Below are 19,772 nucleotides of genomic sequence, written 5' to 3' on the forward strand. Positions count from 1 at the left end.
CACATTAGCAGCAGAGTGAACCGTGTCTGTAATGGGAGCAAATGAGGTGGGCCGGATATTGCATTTGTTCTGGTGCAAAACGGCACAGGATAGAGGCAGATGAAGGCAGACAAAAATGGCTTGACAGCGCATGGGAGAGGCTTTGATTGATGGCAACGCTCCGGGGAACGTTTCAATATGAACTTGGTTAAGTCAGAGCCACGAGAAGCATTCATCAAGCTGCTGCCATACAGTGAGGGGAGTTATACGCTCTCCGCAAGCAAAGGTAGCATTTTATTTAGAAAAGCACCTGGGGAGCATCTTCACAAGAGCCGCAACTACCTATTTGCAGCTATTTAAGGCTCGCATCAACACTTTCCAACACTCTCTTGAATCAAAGTGTTAACGACCTCGGTGCAGCTGCGAGAAATTGCTCTGAACTTTTGAGGGTCTATGAGGACAGGGAGAGTGCGTAGATCAAAAAAACTAAAAGTAGACTTCAGTTTGAAATATTTATGACTAATAGGCAGATATAATTAACACGGTTTCCAATCAAATCTGTAGAGTAAGATTTAGATTTGCTTGGATGCAGATTATTGTACCATCCGCATCTTTGAGAGCTGTAGCCTCTACGTTGAACCCATATTGCAGAACTTGTGGCTTGAACAAGGAAGCCAACGACTAAGTGTGAATTAAGAATTTTTCTTGTAGGTGTAGAAATATTGTCTTGGGTTGATTGAATTGAAGATGTTTTGGTTCGATCTTCAGTCTTCTCTTCGCCACTGTACTGTACAGTCAAATGTAGCACTGGATAAACGTAGCCTGGCCAGCCAGACACCATGCTTTCCAATCCTTTACAAAGATGTATAGTTTTGTATTCGGCGATATCTCCGCGAGCTCTTAAGGGAGTGATTGACAGACAGATTGACCAATCAGAGAAACACATGGTCCGACCAACATGGCGACTTACAGTACTTGATTTGTCATTGTTCAACCGTGCAATGAAATAGTGTTCAGGTGTAGTCCTGAGCTGCTGCTACTGAGCCGCACCGCCACTGTGGGATAACCTGACCAGCATGTAGAGGCTAGATGCTAACAACATCTTCAGTCTTTTTGCATGACTGAGCGCAAGGAACTCTAGGCTCAGGTTAGAACATATCTCAGTATGCAAAAACGGTGGCCTGTTCCTTTAACTATTTTTAATAACTAGTGACAGAAGTGAAACAGTTTGTTCTGAATGATATGCAATGAGGCACAATTTGTGAGTCTTCCGCATTTGAGCAACACCTTCCAAATGTGTATGTTTGATTGGAGGGATAAAAAGCTTAACAGTTTGTGGTTGACTGTGGGCAATGTCTCAGATGCTCCTGCTTTTGAAAAAAAACAAAAAACATTTTGTTTGGCTGGCTATGCTCGGCTAAAAGCACAAGCAAGAGGCCTACTCTCCTTCCTGAAGAAAGAGATCATGAATGCTACGATATATCACTATTTCTTGTAAAAAAAAATATTGTTCATTGTTGAATCTAAAACTGTCCTCCACATCATTAAAGCTCTTTAAGTTTAAGTAGGCCATGTAGTGTCACCAGTCTTACATTTAAAAGAGACAAAAAGCTTTTAAATGTAGATGCAAAGTGTCCTCAACTCACTTTGCTTTTATTTATTTTTTTCATGACTTGGGCAAGAACTCCAACTTAACAGGCAATGGACATATGGCTCCAGTTGGAAGGCCTTTTGAAAGAGGACCTAAAGTCACATCATACCTCTAACACAACACCATTAGCTTATATACAGTATCATTTAGACATACCAAATGCCTTCAGTTCAGTAACTGTGCAATAACATCATGTGCGTATGTGATGGACAGATGAAATGCTTCTATGGGCTGTATGTGGGCTGCATCAGAGGAGCGCTCCAGGACAGCTTGGCTCACACAAACAAATGATCTCGGCTTCAGAGGGATGGTGGTGTCAGTGGGATATTGGAGGCATTTTTAAGACTTCAATGGGATCAGATGAGCAGCGGAGGCCATGCAAATCAAACTTTTGTTCCAGTGTTCAAAACAGAATAACAGCCCTGCAATGTCTTTGTGGTGCTGTTCAGGTGTGCTTTAACAAGTCTCGTGGAAATGTTTTAATTAAGTGATTTATTTATTTATTTTCAATAAAATCATGGCTAATGATTGTCCTCATTAAAATGTTCAAGGTTTTGGAAAACAAAAGAGAAATGTTACATGTTGAAATGGGAATTTAATTCAGGGTTAAATGCTACATTGAAATAAGGCAAGGCTATTTTATTCATTGGGTACTTTTCATGCTGAAAACAACTCAATGAGCCTTAAAGGAACAGGCCACCGTTGTTCCATACTGAGAAATGTTCTTACCTGAGCTTAGACGAGTTGATGTGTACCTGTCTGGTCTTTATTCCTATAGCTCCAAACTGGAGTGAAGTTAGAAGAAGTAAAGTCAAAGTGCTCCTAACGCATTATTACGCTTTACAATGTAGTGCCTCTTTTGTCATTTTGTGTAACGAGACATGGATCATGTAACTTTTCACGTAACTTTATTTAAATAGGGAAAACGTGGATGAGCTTGGTCACTTCTAACTTCACCCCAGTTTGGAGCTATAGGAATATGCTGAGAGAGGCCAAATGCTAACAACGTCTTTGGTCTTTTTGCGTGACTGAGCGCACGCACAAAGACCAGTTACGCATCAATTTGTCTAAGCTCAAGTAAGGGGGGGCTGACTGAAATCCACAGGTGTATGTTCCTTTAGTGTGTGGCTTTAGAAAGTACACTCCCTCCAAAGATCAGCCTGGAATTTGTTTCATTTGGCACTTTTTGAACATGGAGTGGTGTTAAATTGCAGACAGCAGGGAATGTTTTTCAAGAATTAATAGAATCACAGCTGAGGACTGTTTTTCATGCAGTGACACATACTGTATGTGCACAATGTTCTGGCAACTATCACTGTTTATTAAAAATGTTAGATCCTTGTTTTTTTTTATAACTGATTTCCTTTATTAACGGAACAATAATAATAATAATAACAATAATAACAATCATAATAATCATAATCATAATAATAATAATTATAAAAATAATAATAATAATAATGGTGATGTTTCCCATTGGCTTTATAAACTACTACTCTACAATATTCCAATATAGCTAGTGGTATCTATAGAACATGCATTATGAACAATTCATACATGTTAATTAATAATGTTAAATGAGGGCTTGCGCTTAGTTGCATAAGCTTAAAAATGCTAATTTTGCAGCTACAGTCAATGTTTTCACAATGATTGTACTACTTAATGTAGGAGGTCAGAGATGTTTTAAAATAGTGTGGTGTACATTTTCATGTCCTGCTGAGGACATGACTTTATTGTTTTTGGTGATTTTGTTTTTTTGTTTTTTTCTGACTACAAGTTGCATCATAGTGTGTTAATATAAGACGCGCGCAAGCTGCACAAAACAGTAGCATACATAGAGAGTCCCCGGGGACAGAGAACAGCTGAACACATGTATATTCTATGTGTATCAGCATTTTCATCATGTTCGTTTCATCATCAAAAAATTATCTACTCTATTGTTGATCTCCCCCAAGCAATGGGAACATAAAACAGATTCACCATTGGAGAGGATAAGACAATCACATGAGTACAGCATACAGTAGTGTCCTTCTTGCACAAGACTAATCAACAGAATTTGAATGAACGAATATCTTAATCTTAATGAGATGTCTGTACCTTTTTTTTTTAAACTATCCGTCACTGTTTCAAGACCATTTAGAAGTGCTGGAGATTGCAAATTGCATAAAGCGTGCACACATTTCTTGCTTTGATGAAACAAAATGTACTCCCATTATTTGTTTTCCCGTATGGGCTCCTTTGCATTGCTTTGATGTAGCTGCAAAAACGTACTGCGGCCAAAGGGGATTGCTAGGAATGGCAAAAAAAAAAAAAAAAACAGCCTGGTATAGAGATTCCTAATTTGTGATAATTGCAACAGGACACATGCATGTAGTGGCCACATGGTGATACCCTTATGTGTCTTGTGTTTTGTGTTAAGTTTCGATGTTGACAGTTCTTCCCACTCCTAATCAAGACCCTAAACAGCACTGACCATTTCTAACCACGTTGTCCCGGTCTGTCTCCATTTTCCCATTCTTTCTCCATACTCTGATTGGGAGCTCAATGTCATCCCCACACTGGCAAAGACAATTAAGGTGTATAAATATGTAAATATGGTCACGACGGCTCAGCAGGACGAAGCGCGTAATGACATTTACTGGCCTCGTTTGGCTAATCCCCAAGACACCTCTGAATTAGAAACCTTAATGACAAGCTATAGCACACAGATGGCGGCGCTCTGGGGGCACCACTGGCACATCATGAACATGTCCAAGATCCTCACGCCACGTGCCAAAAACATGTCTCGTGCACACGGAAAACCACACGCTAACACATAATGGAGAAGGTGAGCAAGACGGAAACAAATGCTGCTAACCTAAATAATAATTGCAACTCATTAAAAGTTTATTTAAACACTGATAAGGCTATCAATTTATCAACAATCGGCCACCAGGTGAGATCAATGCTGTTGGGAATAGTAAAGACTTTGGGGATTTATGGCTCTTTATATGGAGCCAGATATTTGGGTCCGTTCGTTTTCAGTTCGGCTTTACTTCTTGACGCCTCATTTGAAAATGAAGGGTAAAGCCAAACTGGAGAAAATGCGTGCAGGTTCAGGTGGGGTATAAGAGGTTAAATAAAAGATTTCACATTTGAGATCTTGTCACAGAGAATCACACTTTTTGAGGGAAATCTTCCAGTCTTTTCCTTGGAAGTGCACAGGCAGGGTTTCCGCGGGGCATTCAAAAGCATTTAATTTGACGAGCTGCCACTGAAACCCTGACAGGAGATCACTTGACGTGACCATTTATATAACCCTGAGCCTTGTCAAGATAGTCCAGATATACACAGCCCGACCAAAAAAAAAGTAATATTTGATATTTAATTTAACCTCCTTTAGCTTTGAATACAGGGTGCATTCGCTGTGGCATTCTTAAGCTTCTGCAATGTCAAAAGATTATTTCCATCCAGTGCTCAATATCTTGTATAGATGATGGGAGAGTGTTACTGCTGCCAAAGCCTTCTCCAGCACATCTCAAAGATTCTCAAAGGGGTTCAGATCTGGACTCTGTGGCGGCCATGTGTCTCATGATCCCTGAACCACTTTTTCAGAATGTGAGCCTGATGAATCCTGGTATTCTCATCTTAGAATATGCCTGTGCCATCCTACCCCACTACAACCTACCCCACTACCGGGGGGTAGGTTGTGAATGATTTGAAATTATATTTCTCTGATCCTTGATTGTGGCACAGGGGGGTGGGGAGTAAGGGTTGGGAGTCCAGGGAGGGCAGGGAAGGCAGGGAGTCCAGCTTCCTGATGGCCTGGTGTATGAAAGTGTTCTTCAGCACGTGGAACTGGCACATAGATTCCGCATTACCTTGAAGAGACTGTGTGATGGGTGCGTAGGGTCCCTGGTGCTTTGTAGCAGCTGTTCTATTAATCTGATGTAAGTGTCTGGCAGAAACCGTCCTCATTGTTCCTTTATCTGCACAATCCCATGTGTGCTCTGAATCAGTCACACATCTCTTAACAGTACGCCGATTACGCTTAATCTTTCGTGAAATATCGAAGAATTTCATACCCAGTCCAAGGCATTCAACTATTTCACGCTTTTCATCAGCAGAGAGATCCTTTTACTTTTCTATATTGCTTGAAAATGGTGGTTTGCGGTGAATGGTGGTCTAATGGTGAATGTCCTTTTTCGTTTTTCACTAACTAATCATCAAAGGTGTCTGAGATTGATATCAGTGAGTCAAAGAGCCCTGAGACACAACACCATCCATGAATTTAATTTTTTTTTTTTATGGCACTGAAATACAATTTGCATAAGAATTCTTAACATAGTGTGGAGTCGTTTTTTCTTCCCTAACCCTTTTTGAATTCATAAAAAAAAAAAAAAAAAAACAATGCAGAAAAACATTATATGGAAACTCACGGTGGCACACAGAGCTATATAATGTCATTGAGGCTTCAGGCCTCGAGGGGGTGATCACGGATGTAACGAGAAGGTCAGGTCTCTGCACGCCATTTCAGGTCACCGTGGCGACTGCTTTAGTGGTGCTTTCAGTGAGGTTATTGTAGGGTGTCTCAGGTAATACATCCGGAGAGGCGTGGTGGCAGATGTCGCCCATTAGTCTTGTAAACCCAGACGTGCCACGACCCTCCCTGTGGTCAAGTCCCAATGGGCAGGGCAGAAAATAAATGCAAGGAAAGCATTCACAAGGCATTTGTGTGGCAGGGTGGTAGACACTGAGTGAGGTATTTTGGCTGGGTTCCCGCAGTAATTAGTTCAACCTAGCTATTTGTTCTTGCTAACTCCATTAGTGGAGAAAATGTTGCTTTGGGGAGTAAGCAAGATTTTGTTCTAGAGGGCAAAACAGTGCAGCCAAAGTAAAGAACAAATACACAGCTTGGCAGTCAAATGAATTAGAAAACGTACTCTATAGAAATGGTAAATGGTCTCAACTTATATCGCACTTTTCTACCTTCATTAGACCCGGAGCGCTTTACAGCAAGGAACTATTCACACTCTCATTCATACACCAATGTACGCAGACACTGGAGGCAGGGCGGGTGAAGTGTCTTGCCCAAGGACACAACGACAGTGCATCTTCAGGAGCTGGGATTCGAACCCCCAACCTTCCGATCATGAAGGGAACGAGAACAGTGGGTGAAATAATCAATAAATACTGTACATTTTAAAACAGATCTGGCAACTGCTTCAATGCAACAATGGTTTGAAGTACTCGGGGAGGCGGGGTTTGGGGTGACACACACACATTCTGAACCCATGGGGCCAGATCTTGTGACTGGCGCAGTCCGTGCGCAACTCTAAACGCAACGTGGTACACGCGCGATCTTGCATGTGGTGCAGGTTTTGCGCTGCATCGTGCATGTTACGCGTTTACAGGAGAACCCCCCCTCGCAACCCACCGCCTTCCGCTGGTCTGGGGAAAGCATGGGGAGGGGGCGGCACCACAACATCGCAATGCGAGTCGATCCCCCCCTCCTGTCCTGCCCACTTTTTGCGCCAGGTATGACACTGAAGATTGCAAGGAGCGCCACCCGTCTGCGTACTCGTCTTCTCTACAGCCTAGACTATGAACCACAAGATCTGGCCCATGATCTTCGGGGGAAGGGGAATTTGGCAAATGCAAAGGATACACATGTTTGCCCACAGTCTCAACACAGTCCGCCATGTCACAATCACATAATATTATTATCATTATTATCATATTGCAACAAAGTAGTTTCGAGATGTGTCCTCCCCAACATCAACAATGGAATGGTTTACACTTTTCAAACACTGCTACAATAGCCGCATATTATTGGCAGTTGAATAGTCGAGTTATTATGTGTTGACTGCTGGCAACACACCAAAAAACCCATTGGCCATAAAAAATTTTTAAAAAAAGAGATTCCTTGAACTTTGAATTTCTATATTTTAGAATTCTACTGTTCAATTGTTCATGGTTTTAAATCAAATGCCTTTCCAGACACAGTCAAATCTTCAGAGTTTGCACCAGAACAATGGGCCTCATTCATTAAACATTCTCACACACGAAATTGTGCCTTCTTCTTATGTATTTTTGGCATTCACAAAATGTGTTCTTAGCAGCAAGTGTTCCTCTGGAAGAACAAATCCAGTAGGATGAATGATAAATAACATGAACAAAACCGATAGAAACCAAAGAGATACTTTTGTAGACATGGCCAAACAGTAAGGTTTGACTGATCTAAGTTTCAGTATTTTAAACTAAAAATGATTACTTCAAAAAGTCACTTAAGCAGTAAATGGGTACACTCTGTTGATGCCCTTGTCATGCCCATATATGGGAGTTTAGAAGGCATGTTTTCAAAATGATGTAAATATCGTGATAATGAGGGAAGTGGTGTTCATATTATAGAGTCATGTTCATGAATTTGGGGCATTTCTCTTTCAAGAAGAGAGCCATCTTCTTAAGGACGCTTTGTGAATCAGCTCGGCCATTGTCCAGGAACTTCTTAAAGTGGTGAATGAACTTTTTCTAAAGAAAACATCAACATATGAGGCTTAATGGAACTCTGGTACTGCACCAGCAAACAAAAGCTGCAAGGTGTCATTGTTTTGGAGCACTTTTGTGAGCTGTTCGTGTGAGTCTCTGTTTACTCAGCTGAACAGTGCCAACAAGCAGAGCATAAAGCATTAGCGTTAGCATGCTACCTCTGACCAACAACATTACTGCACACAGAGACATTAGCATTCGTTTGGAGTCATGTTCCTGACTATCTGCTGTTTGCTCTGCCTGTGTCTGAGTCACACCTCCGCAGGGAAATATGCCGCTGTTTGAGCACTGGCTAAATGCTTCATTATGTTTGACAGCTTGTCGGTCTACTCTGTGGTTATTAGCTGATACTGTGTACTGAATTAGTAAGTGTTTCAGCTGAAAAGCTAATGTCAGGTCCTTCAAAACGTCCACGCCAAGTTCTTACCGCTAGGACCCACAGCGCACATTAGGCATGTTCCATGATAAATAAATTAACTCAACTTACATAATATATTGGTGGATGCATTATTAAATGATTGCAGAATAGCTGCTTCTCTGCAAGAGTGTGGCTTATTGCACATTTTGCACATTTTCCCATGAACCATAGTTACTAATAAGGAACACTAATAAGGAAAAGTATTTGACATGACAGTATGTTATGCAGTGTTTTTATTGTCTGGTTAATCAAAACTTAGCATATTACGTCCATGTTCTAACTACTTTTAGATGGGTGTCTCTAATATAGAAGACCACCACGACCTATTGTTGACTTTGATCTCTGAGATTTGAACACAATTGCGTTTTACTGAATTTCACATTTTTAATAGATAGCAATGCATCTTCTGAGAAACAAACAAATGGAATTATGTTAAATCGGTTGGTCATGCGTGTCTCACATCAAGCCCTGGCCGCAACCTCCGCATGAGATTTCCATTTACATCATTGTAGATTACAACTGAACGTCCTTTACATCAGACGAGGTCTTTTATTTTGAGGCAAGTGCCGGCGGTTTAGTGTGTAAACCTATAATAAACACAACAGTGGGAGAAAAAAAAAAACAGTCAAAGGCATGAAGAACATCCCGAGGCTTTACGTTATTGAATTCCCCAGGACAGAGTATTAGTGGCATATACACGAAAGGCATCAACACAAGACTGCATTTAATCATATGGGCTTGCATATGATTATAAGATAATCCGAATGATTCTGCATGGTTTCAATATGGTTGTAACCTTCAAATGACAAATATGACCTTTTGTCCATGCTGGTGCTGGGTCACACACCAAATTGAAAAAAAAAAAAAACAGTATAAATAATATGATTGTTAGATTTTTCACATTATGTTATTCATAGATTTTCTTACAGGCACATTCATACAAAGGTTACAGGATCAAAGCCACACAAACTGAAGTCATTTGTGATTTTACATGTGGTTCTCAACTTGTCCAGCCTCAAACCCTACACATTTTTTATGACAATCTAAAAATTCAAAAATAAATCCAGCCCAATATACATCTCTTATTTGTACCTGCGACTTACTAGAACTGGCCCCGGGGTACTGCAACCCACTGTTTTTATTTTTGAATGACTTTTCTTATTTGTGTTTGCTTCACATTATCCACTTCCTGCAGGACATGTTTCCCTGGAGGCAGCCGGACTCCTCTGAGACGCCCACAGGCGCTGCCATTGTCACTGGACTTGAAGCATTCAACTGCTGGACAGAACCTTGGAGAAAACGCAAACATCTTAAAGCTTTGGGCGAGGAGTAATGGCTGCAAAAAAAACACGTGAATTAAAATGATGTTCAAGAATCTGCTTTAGCTGAAGGTTACTGCAATTCTCATTATAAACTGATGAAGTTTCCAGCCAACAATACCAGACCTGAGTGGGTTTTCAACAGTTTAGAAAGTAGATTTTGCCGTCTCTCTTGTCAAAAGTGATGAATGTTTGGCAAATTTTGGCGATGCAATAAGCTCAATACTTGCCGCCAAAATTATGTTTGCACTCCGAGCAGAATTATTTTCAGAAATATGAATAAATGGCTGAGATTGAAGCCTGATCAGACTGAAGGAAGAAACATTTTAACTACAGCAAAATCAATGTCAAATAAAAAACGTTATGCATTATGATTCTTCATGCATGCACTGAACGGCTATGTACGTGGGACTTATATAAATAAACATGGCACAAATTTTGAAGATACATTTTAAATTGAAAGTGCATTTGACAGGATTCAATGCGCCTGAAAATAGGACTTATTTAGAAGGATAACATCAGTTGCACAATTATAATTTTATTCCAGTGATGCAGCAATATTAATGAAGAAACATTGGGCAGAAAAGATAGTTTTATTTGAATTTTTAAGCTGCTGACAGGAAGTGACATAGAGGTATAGTTCGGGTTGACTCACTAATTTCCGATAGATACAGATGGCATCTCTGGAATCACCCATATATGGTCATGTTTGAAAACACTTAAGGGGGGAAAAATTTGGAGGAAAAATCTAAACTTCTCTAATTATTCAAAAACTGCTTTAACAAATGCTGGATTATGATTTAAGTCCATCCATCCATCCATCCATCCATCCATCCATCCATCCATTTTCTTCCGCTTAATCCGGGGCCGGGTCGCGGGGGCAGCATTCTCAGCAGAGATGCCCAGACTTCCCGATCCACACACACCTCCCCTAGCTGTTCTGGGGGGCCCCCGAGGCGACACCAGGCCAGCTTGGACACATAGTCAAACAGATGCCCTAGCCACCTCAGCTGGCTCCTTGCGACGTGAAGGGGCAGCAACTCTACTCCGAGCCCCTCCCGGGTAACTGAGCTCCTCACAGCTCCCTGAAAACGGAGCTCAATTGTGAAGATCCAGACCCTCTGTTCGAAATGTGTACGACGGTATGGTAATACCAGGCTACAGTGGTCTTATAATGACAACATTACTCCCCCCATTCGAATTTAGTTTTGCCATTTTTATTGAACTACTTACATCCGGTCACATTTTAAACTGTGGAGGTATCCTCTGCTATCTTCATAAAGCACATGATCTGCTCTCTCTGTGTCAGCCCTGGGCCCGGGTGGATGCATAAGTTGCTATGACGGAGAGATCCCTGAGGTGAAGTGTGACGCTTAGCAGCTCTAATTTTAGCTGTGAGGATGAGAGGGCTGACAACACATTAGGAGGCCCACGGGCACAGATCAGAGATGGGAGAGATGGGAGAGTTAGCCCCTTTTTTCCCTCCCACCTATTCTGTACGTAGCATTTAGCCAAATACTACATACAGAATTTGTATTCCAAAGACAAGACACCAATTCCTACATTGACATTATTGGTTTGGGGCAGCTTCATTCATCTTCTCAATTCCTTTGTTCACTCTGCCATGAACATTTGTGTGTGTGTGTGTGTGTGTGTGTGTGTGCGTGTGACTTTTTTTTGTCTCTCTGATGATAAAATCTTTCTGTGTAAGCCATCTTCCTTTCAGGTAAGGAATTAGCTTTTTCAGATGACCTTTTCTCTTCTCCGCCAGATGTTTTTTTTTCCACCCTGCTAAGAGGAAATGGCATTTTCCATGTGGCCAGTCGCTGGTGGTTTGATTTTCTTGTTCTGTTGTGTGGCGTGTGTCAGATCATTATTACACATGATGTTGAGCCTTCGGCATGACACCTGGCAGGAGCACTTGTCTGCAGGGACGCAGCACCAAAAAAGAAGAGCCATTTGGAAAATCGACAGCAGGAGCAAAAGTAGTGGAGAATTTGGAACTGTTCAGTCATGATTTTAATGATAATAATTATGAGTCCAAATAATTGAGCAAGCTGGATCTGCTTGACTACATTTACTGGCTGCTTCATACACACACTTTACAACAATACAACGGAACAAGAAATTAAGTAAATAATTGACTCTGTGCACAACTTCGCATCATAACAAGGCCGCCCAAAAAGTGACTTCCTGTTTCGATCCAACAAACCAAAATAAAAACACCATCTTATTCTTTAGTTCAGCAGTTCATTAGTTCAACTTTATTTCTGAAACTATTAACAGACAAAACACACACTGTGTGTATTTATTATTTGTTATTTATTATTATATTGTAATGTTGCAAGTACCTGCTGAACTAATCAATGAGACGAGCTGTGTGCTTTTATTTTGGCGTGCTGGATCGAAACAGGAAGTTAAGCACAGAGTCAATTGTGTGAACTTGAGGTCAGAGTGAGTAGTGGAACGTGCTGCAGAGGTCAAGCAACAGGATGGTGATAAGATGGAAGTTTTTTCAACACATTTTCTCCAGTTCGGCTTTACCCAAATCAGAAAACTTACAGCCTATAGGCCAGTGTAACGCCTCATTTGAAAGCTAAGACCTACAGAACTCATCTAAGAATTTTCCCTCAAATTGTCACTGCATTGTCCCCACTATTTTGTCGTGTTTTTGTAACATTTTTGTTGCTAGCATAATGCTTTTTCTGTGCTTTTATTGTTATGTTTTTGTTGGTTTTAGTTTTGTAGCCGGTTTTGATGCATTTTCATTACTTTTTCTGCTTATTTTTGTCGTTTTTAGTTGTATTTCTTGGTGCCTGTTTAGTTGTTTTTTGACGTGTTTTTGTTACCATTACAATTACTATTTTCCAAGAAGCTTTTAGATTTAGTTGAAGCCGAACAGGAGAAAATGTGCTCGGTTCAGGCGGGGGGTTTAAGAGGTTATGTGATAGTAAAATAGACTAAAAAGTTGTATTTAATCTGCCTTTAAGTCAAATGTCATAAGAGAGAAAGAGATTCTATGGCAATAATAATTCCCTCCGTGACAAGAGCAAGAGTCCTTTAAGCTAAGCTGCCATTCAGTGTGGCTGGACGGTCATTGCTCTCCTACATCGTGTGTCTCTTTGTGGAAGAGCTGTCTCAATATTGTCATAGCCCTGGGTTTATACATCTCTCTTATGGTAATCGTCTCGTCAACCAATACCCCGTTACCATGGAGACGGCTCCCTCTACTAACGCCGGTTGGATGTTTATGATCAGCTTACACTGACTGACACTAAAACCTTGAGGAAAATATGACTGTGTTTCAAAAGACAGCAAAGTACAGCTAATTGCTGTTAAGGAAAGGCTGTCTGCTGCACTGAAACAAGGAAAAGAAACATTTTGAAGCCATAGTTGCCGTTTTTGTTAGTCGATTATAATTATTCAAATAGAAAATATATGTGGATGCAATAGCCTTATACATACATACAAAAAAAAACGATGGAGAGTGGAGAGGTCCGAATCCAGTTGTGAAACTCTAAAATCATTTTCAGTTCAGTTGTTCATCATTTTCAGTTCAGATGTTCATCATTTTCAGTTCAGATGTTCATCATTTTCAGTTCAGAGTTCAGTTGTGTACTTTCTGTGACCAGTAAAGCCAACACAGTCCTAGCGTCACCAGAGCATGCCCCATATGGTGGATTTTCCTTGTTGCCTTCAGGACGTCCCTATGCCTTGCCATGTGGTAAGTGGAACCGATATATATGATATCCTTTATCCCTGAGGCTATACTACTCCCGAACTGTCTTTAATTTGATGTTCCCTCTTGTCTATCACTCAAGCTTTGCTGATTGTAATGGCTGATTTTTAATGGTTCTCACACAGAGGGACGGGCCCTGATTTGAGCTCATTATGTTCCCCTGCTTGTCTGAATCGGAGAGGTTTCAACTCTTTTTACTCTGGGTATATAAAAAGGCAGACGATACACAGCAGCAGTTCCCAACATTTTCCCAAGAGGCCCCCCCATGCTTTTATTTTTGGACAATTGCCTTTTTTACATTACAGGAAAATATTTAATTATTAGTTAAGGTTAGCCTTGGCGCAGTCCTGACGTGGCACAAAAGATTTATTTTATCTCCCCAAAACCAGAAAACACTCTTTTCCAAATTGCACGCGTCAGTCCACGGTCTCCGCAGTGCCACACAAATCCACATGAATGAAGCCACGCAGATTTACAGCAAGTAATCTCTCGCAGAGACGTTACCCGCTTTTCATAAGCTTGAGTGGAGCACCGCGTTCACTCCGCTCGCTGATATTGTGGAAAAGGGGCCCCGCATGTACAGTGAGTCTTAACAGTTGCGCCGTGTGATATGAAGCGCGGGTTGTGTGAGCTCCCCACAGCCGCGTGATGATGACAAGGGCCTTCCTTTTTTTCTGTTTGTGAGGGGGGGGCGGTGTAATCAACTTTGCAACCCACGCAGCATCGGGAGGGGTTGAGGGAGGCGAGAGGGAGAGAGAGAGGAGGCCGAGGAGATGAATGTGTTTGCCCCTGATCACAGAAAAGAGCCGTAGCCAGGGCCAAGTTCCCGCTAGTTTGGGAAGAGACTCCAAGATTAAACAGTGGAATCCTTCTCTTGATCAGGGCTCGGCTTTGCCCTCCTCTGCCACCGCTGCACCTGCTCGTCTCAGTCGCTGATGTATGTGGGCTCTTTCACTGACTGTCTTTCTTCTGCCATATCCCAAGCTCCCACTCCCCCCACCCACCCCTTTGCGTTTTTTTCTTTTTTTTTTTTTATCCCCCCACAGCTTTTGATTATCGGCACCGACCCCAGAGAAGTCACGCAAGCGTATCTATCGGAATTTCATCTCAGCCAGCAATTGCGTGGTCTCACAATATCGTGTGAGACCCCCCCCCCCCCCCCCCCACATCCACTCTCCTCCCTCTCGCAGTGCAGAAAGCTATTTTGTCATTCCCTCTTGGTGTCTTCTTCTTGTTCATGCTTTTAATCATAAACACCGGGGACCTCATAATAATCTCCACTAGACTTGCACTTTATTTTTTTTTTGCGCAGCAGCTGGTGTTGCAGGCATTCTCTCACTCTGAAATAAGATCATTTAAGGCAACAGAAAAAAAGTGTAAATGTGCTCGCAAAAATAAACGTAATGATCCGCTAATTGCTTCTAAATGAAACAATGAGACAAAGGAAATCTCGTCTAAAGTCTGCGAGAAAACCAGAGTCGTTTGCAAGACATGACTTTCGCTCTCGCATTCAGGCCGAGACGCGGTAAACAGCGGGGAGGAAATGTTGATCGTGTTTCAAGGACGCCGCTGCTGCTGGGCCTTGAACTGTTTGGGTGAGGACAGTCGCTGAAACAAAACTTCTCAGGATGCAACAGAAAGTAGTGAATGTCTGTTTTCCGAATGGTTATAATGTTTGGAAGGACTTTGTACCGTATAAATTGTAATATGGAAACGGGACTGCAAAGTGCATCACCTATAGTTATGTGCTGTAAAGTCAAGTGCAACCCATGTGCTCTTGAAATAATCCAGTTACTCTCAAACCAACCTCAGTGGGACATAAGCTCAAATCTTTGCGTCAGACCCAAACCTCAGTAAAGAGAGAGGACTCGGCATCAGGAGGGGAAACTTAAATAATTACACAAGTGGTTGCTGTCACAGTAAAACGTCAGTCCTCCGTGGTAAATTCTGCTGTGTGAATAAGCAATTAGAGCTCATGCTTGAAGGCACGCCTGACAGGCCTTTCTGCGTAGAATTTCATGTTCTCCCCATGTCTGCGTAGGTTTCCTCTGGGTGTTAAGGTTCACCCTGCCACAACCAGTGATGGGGAGAACACTTAGAATATTTAGTTACAGAACACTGAATACTTGCCTTAAAACATATTTAGTCATGTATTCCGTTACTTTGTCCAATCAGAGTACTGTATTCTGAATACTTAGAATACTTTCACATTGATTTGCATATGATTAAAAACATGCAGCTACACCGCCTGTAACGATCTTATTTGCCGCAAATTCAGAATGTATGAAAGCACTTTTTTTTTTTTTTTTTGTTTATTACGGACATCACATGTACATTGGGCAAACCAGATGCAATGATTTTAGTGCGTTAGCAAAAGTGCTAATTTACAGCACCTGTCCATTAAAGCAGAAACAGTACATATTAAAACATGACATGCATGACAAGTCATGACAACAGAAGAAATCATACATGTTAATCATTTTTGTTATTTATGAGAACAATGTTGAGTGGATTTTAAGTAGTGTTTTAATTTAATCTTAAATGTGGTATCATTTTTTTTTTAGTTTTATGTCATTTGGTAAATTATTCCAGAGCCTGGCTCCGACAGCTGAGAAGGCAGACAGACCAAAGCTCGATCTGAACATTGGAACAATACAATTACCATTGGTTACACCTCTTGTTGTAGCTCTGTTAGTACAGTTTATATGCACGGCTAATTCTGAATGTGGGAGTGAGTCAGATTTCTGTATAATTTCACAGTGATGCCAGTGTCGGGGTTTCTTGTCAAAGACCTTAAGAGTTGTTTTGTATAGAGTTAGAGTTACACTTAGCAAATGCCCACAGCCCCAAATAACATAGAGCTATGAATATACTTACAAATGTAACTGAAATGTAATCATTAATTAAGTGCAATGTATCCCGCTGATACTAGGAAAGTAACTGTATTCTATCCGTCCATCCATTTTCTTCCACTTGTCCGTTTCCGGGTCGTGGGGGCAGCCGCTGGAGCTGCCCAAATCACATTGCACCAGCCCCTTAAAGCTCCTCCTGCAGGTGGTGAGTCCACAGAAGGACAGCCTCACGATTAAAAGAGCCTCTTGGTCTCTCATAAGGGGCTTCTGAACCGGTCTTTTGTCTGACCTAGGACCTGTTTGCCATGGGAGACCCTACCAGGGACACGAAGCCCCCGACAATAGAGCTCCCAGGATCATTCGGGTACTCAAACCCCTCCATTACGTTAAGGTGGTGGTTCGAGGGGGGCACTGTATTCTAAATACCCTCAAATGAGAGAGTAACTTTACCAGAATACAGTTCCTCAAATTGAGTATTCTAATTACGTATTCTATAGACATGTATTCAGTTACTCCCTAACACTGACCACAACAAACATGTACAATAGGCTAGGATGAATGAGAGTATGTTTGAGAGAACAAGTGTGGGACAACAGATGCACGAGTCCCCTGTGTGTTGATCAACATGCACTGTTTTGTCCAAATAAAACACATAAATAAATATATTTAAAAATGTCAGACAGTCAGACAGTGATTTTTTTTGCAATTTTCAGCCATTTTATCTGTTCGCTACATGTAAACCACTTAAACCTTACCCTTGGAAGTGCTGGACAATGGTCAAGGGCTCTCATATGCTGGTCTCTGTGGACATTGTGCGACTGATTCATACTGAAGGTCTTTCTCGGCTACAGGCAAAAAAGAAAATAAATAAGAATTAATAAAATAAATATGTTCATTATGTTTATCACCGATTAAATTGGAGGACAGATTGTGAAAGCAGCTGTCAAGTCGGCCAGCCCTGGACATGTAGTTATTGATTCCCACACCTGCAACAGACCACACAGGACTGTTATTTACTCATAATAGCCATGGCTACAGCCTGACCTCGTGGGTAACCCAATTTATTCTTGCGCTGTTGCCATTTCTCCAGTAACAGTATCCAGCATCTCTCAGCTCAGCCAGAATCTCACTTCATGGCTTTGATTGCACTTCCAAAGTTCATGTGACACAGAGGACCCCACCATCACCCGTAACAGGCCACCAACAACTGCTGTAACCTCATGCCAGCGCAGACTAACTGCTCATTCCGTGTCAAAATCGATGGAAAGGAAAATGCAAAATGAAATGTTGGGGAGTTTGAACACATTTTTCACGGCCCAAATACAGTATAAAATTAGAGGAGGCAGTTATTGGTATTCCAGTGCTTTCAAGTTGACCTCTCTGTCCAAAGATGCACTTGCTATATACAGTATGTAAAAATATGATAAAATTTTAGGCACATACCAATGTTTAATAATTTGTTATTTTGAAATAAAGATGAAGAAACATGTACAGATATTCAATGTATTAGTAACCACTAGAAAAAAAACAATAACACCTCATGTGTCAAAGTCAAGACAAACTACTGCTGTAATCTTGTAAATCTTCTATCAACATGAAGTTCCCATATGCACTGTGGGATGATCAAAGTTAATCCTTCATCTTTCTACTCATACCAAGTGCTGTCCTATTTTCTGATAAGGACTGACGAGGGACAAAGTCAGGGCAGATATTACAACTGCACAAAGCTGCTTAAATATCATATTAACATAGGGGGAAAAAAATGCGGGATTGCATTTAAATCCAAATGACAATCTAAAAAATGTCAAGGGATTAGAAATAAAGGTTTTGAAGATTCTGATCGGTCATCATTGTTAACAAAATTTGCATAAAACGGCTCGGTTGAGCTTCAGTATACAGTATTCTGTGACTTATGTGTTTTTAACATCAAAATGCCTTTGATCATAATATTATGTGCTCACATGTTACAAAAACTATATACTTGCACTATAAGTTGACTTTCTGTGCTGTAGTCACTCACATTTATAGATTACTTACAGGTTAGTGTGAGATAGGCGGGCCTTGGACACCGCTTCTCAGCTCACTAGGGGACATTTTGGGATGGAACTTGAGGAAATGCCCAGGTGAGTCTCGAGTCCAGGCTATGACTGTGTGTGGAGTTGCTCATGAGCTGCATGTTTTGAATTGATGACAGCAGTATGGTCCAAAATGTTACAAAGTGTGTCTTTAAATACTTACTTTATAAGTACTCATCAATATGACATTGACAGCAGACAATGAAGCGGAATATTCAATGACTGCCCAATCCCCATCATTTCTGCAGTTTCAGTGATCTTTTTTAAACCATAGGCAAATATGTGATAATATCGTTAATCACAATTATTTTGGCCAAGATAATCATGACCCCCAAACTTCATTATCGTCCCATCCCTTCAGGGGACATTGGCTGAATATACTGTAACCAGACTGATCCATTAGAGCCATTTGCAGCGGTTATTGATCACTAACAGGGTTTAGGCCATCAGGCTCACGAGCTGGAGTTGGTCAATGCAAAAGCACTAAACTTACACGGTGAGCGTTGTTTTGGGAGACAAGGGGCGTTTGTTTCCCACACTGTGAGGGGCCGCCTTTGCAGCCTATCAGAGCCTCTTCAGTCACACCGCCGCTGCTCTCATCCGCCGCGCAGCGCGTCTGAGGCTGCAGCTCCAAGAAGCCTGCGCGGAGGAGGAGAGCTAACGCTGCAGCGACCACGGAGACGGCAAGCATCAACATGGGGCTGCCTGTGCGCCTTGCCTGGGTCCTTGTGCTTCTCCAGGCGGCTCGTGTGTGCGCTCTCAACGGCGACGACGACCAGAACCAGGACACCGAGTGCAAAATGAAGAGCGTAACCGTGTCCGCGCTGCCGTTTTTGAGGGAAAACGACCTGAGCATCATGCACAGCCCATCGGCCTCAGAGCCAAAGCTGCTCTTCTCCGTAAGGAACGATTTCCCCGGTGATGTGGTGGTGGTGGACGACCTGGAGAACACCGAGCTGCCTTACTTCGTCCTAGGTGAGTTTGTACAACACTGCCCTCGTGGTGACTGGCCAGTGGCTAATCGTTCCGATGACATTACGCTCATTTCTTCCTGTCACTATGGAGCATATGTTTATTAGCAGGCCTAGCTAAACCTATGTGATGTATTAGCTAACACATTGGCTCTAAAACAATAACAGTAGAGTACTGTCGCTTTTTGGCAGCCTCTCGTAAAGCCACGCTGTGTTGCAAGTGAAGTTAGCGATCCGTGA

The 19,772-nt window shown here is 41.7% G+C and overlaps 1 protein-coding gene across 5 annotated transcripts in view; it reads left to right on the forward strand.

Moving 5' to 3' along the window:
• The first annotated feature begins 19,148 nt into the window (after positions 1 to 19,148).
• astn1 (astrotactin 1) overlaps positions 19,149 to 19,772 on the forward strand; it is a 288,872-nt gene continuing 288,248 nt past the window's right edge. For 4 of the 5 annotated variants that reach the window (XM_079569049.1, XM_079569050.1, XM_079569051.1 and 1 more), the window contains exon 1: positions 19,150 to 19,536. In XM_079569049.1, the coding sequence (XP_079425175.1) occupies positions 19,257 to 19,536 (280 nt within the window). In that variant the 5' untranslated portion in view covers positions 19,150 to 19,256. Of the gene's footprint in view, positions 19,537 to 19,772 lie in introns of all 5 variants that reach the window. The other variant, XM_079569048.1, reaches the window with a different exon arrangement.

Source organism: Gobius niger (genome assembly GCF_951799975.1).
Source record: "Gobius niger genome assembly, chromosome: 13".
NCBI classification, from domain to species: domain Eukaryota; kingdom Metazoa; phylum Chordata; class Actinopteri; order Gobiiformes; family Gobiidae; genus Gobius; species Gobius niger.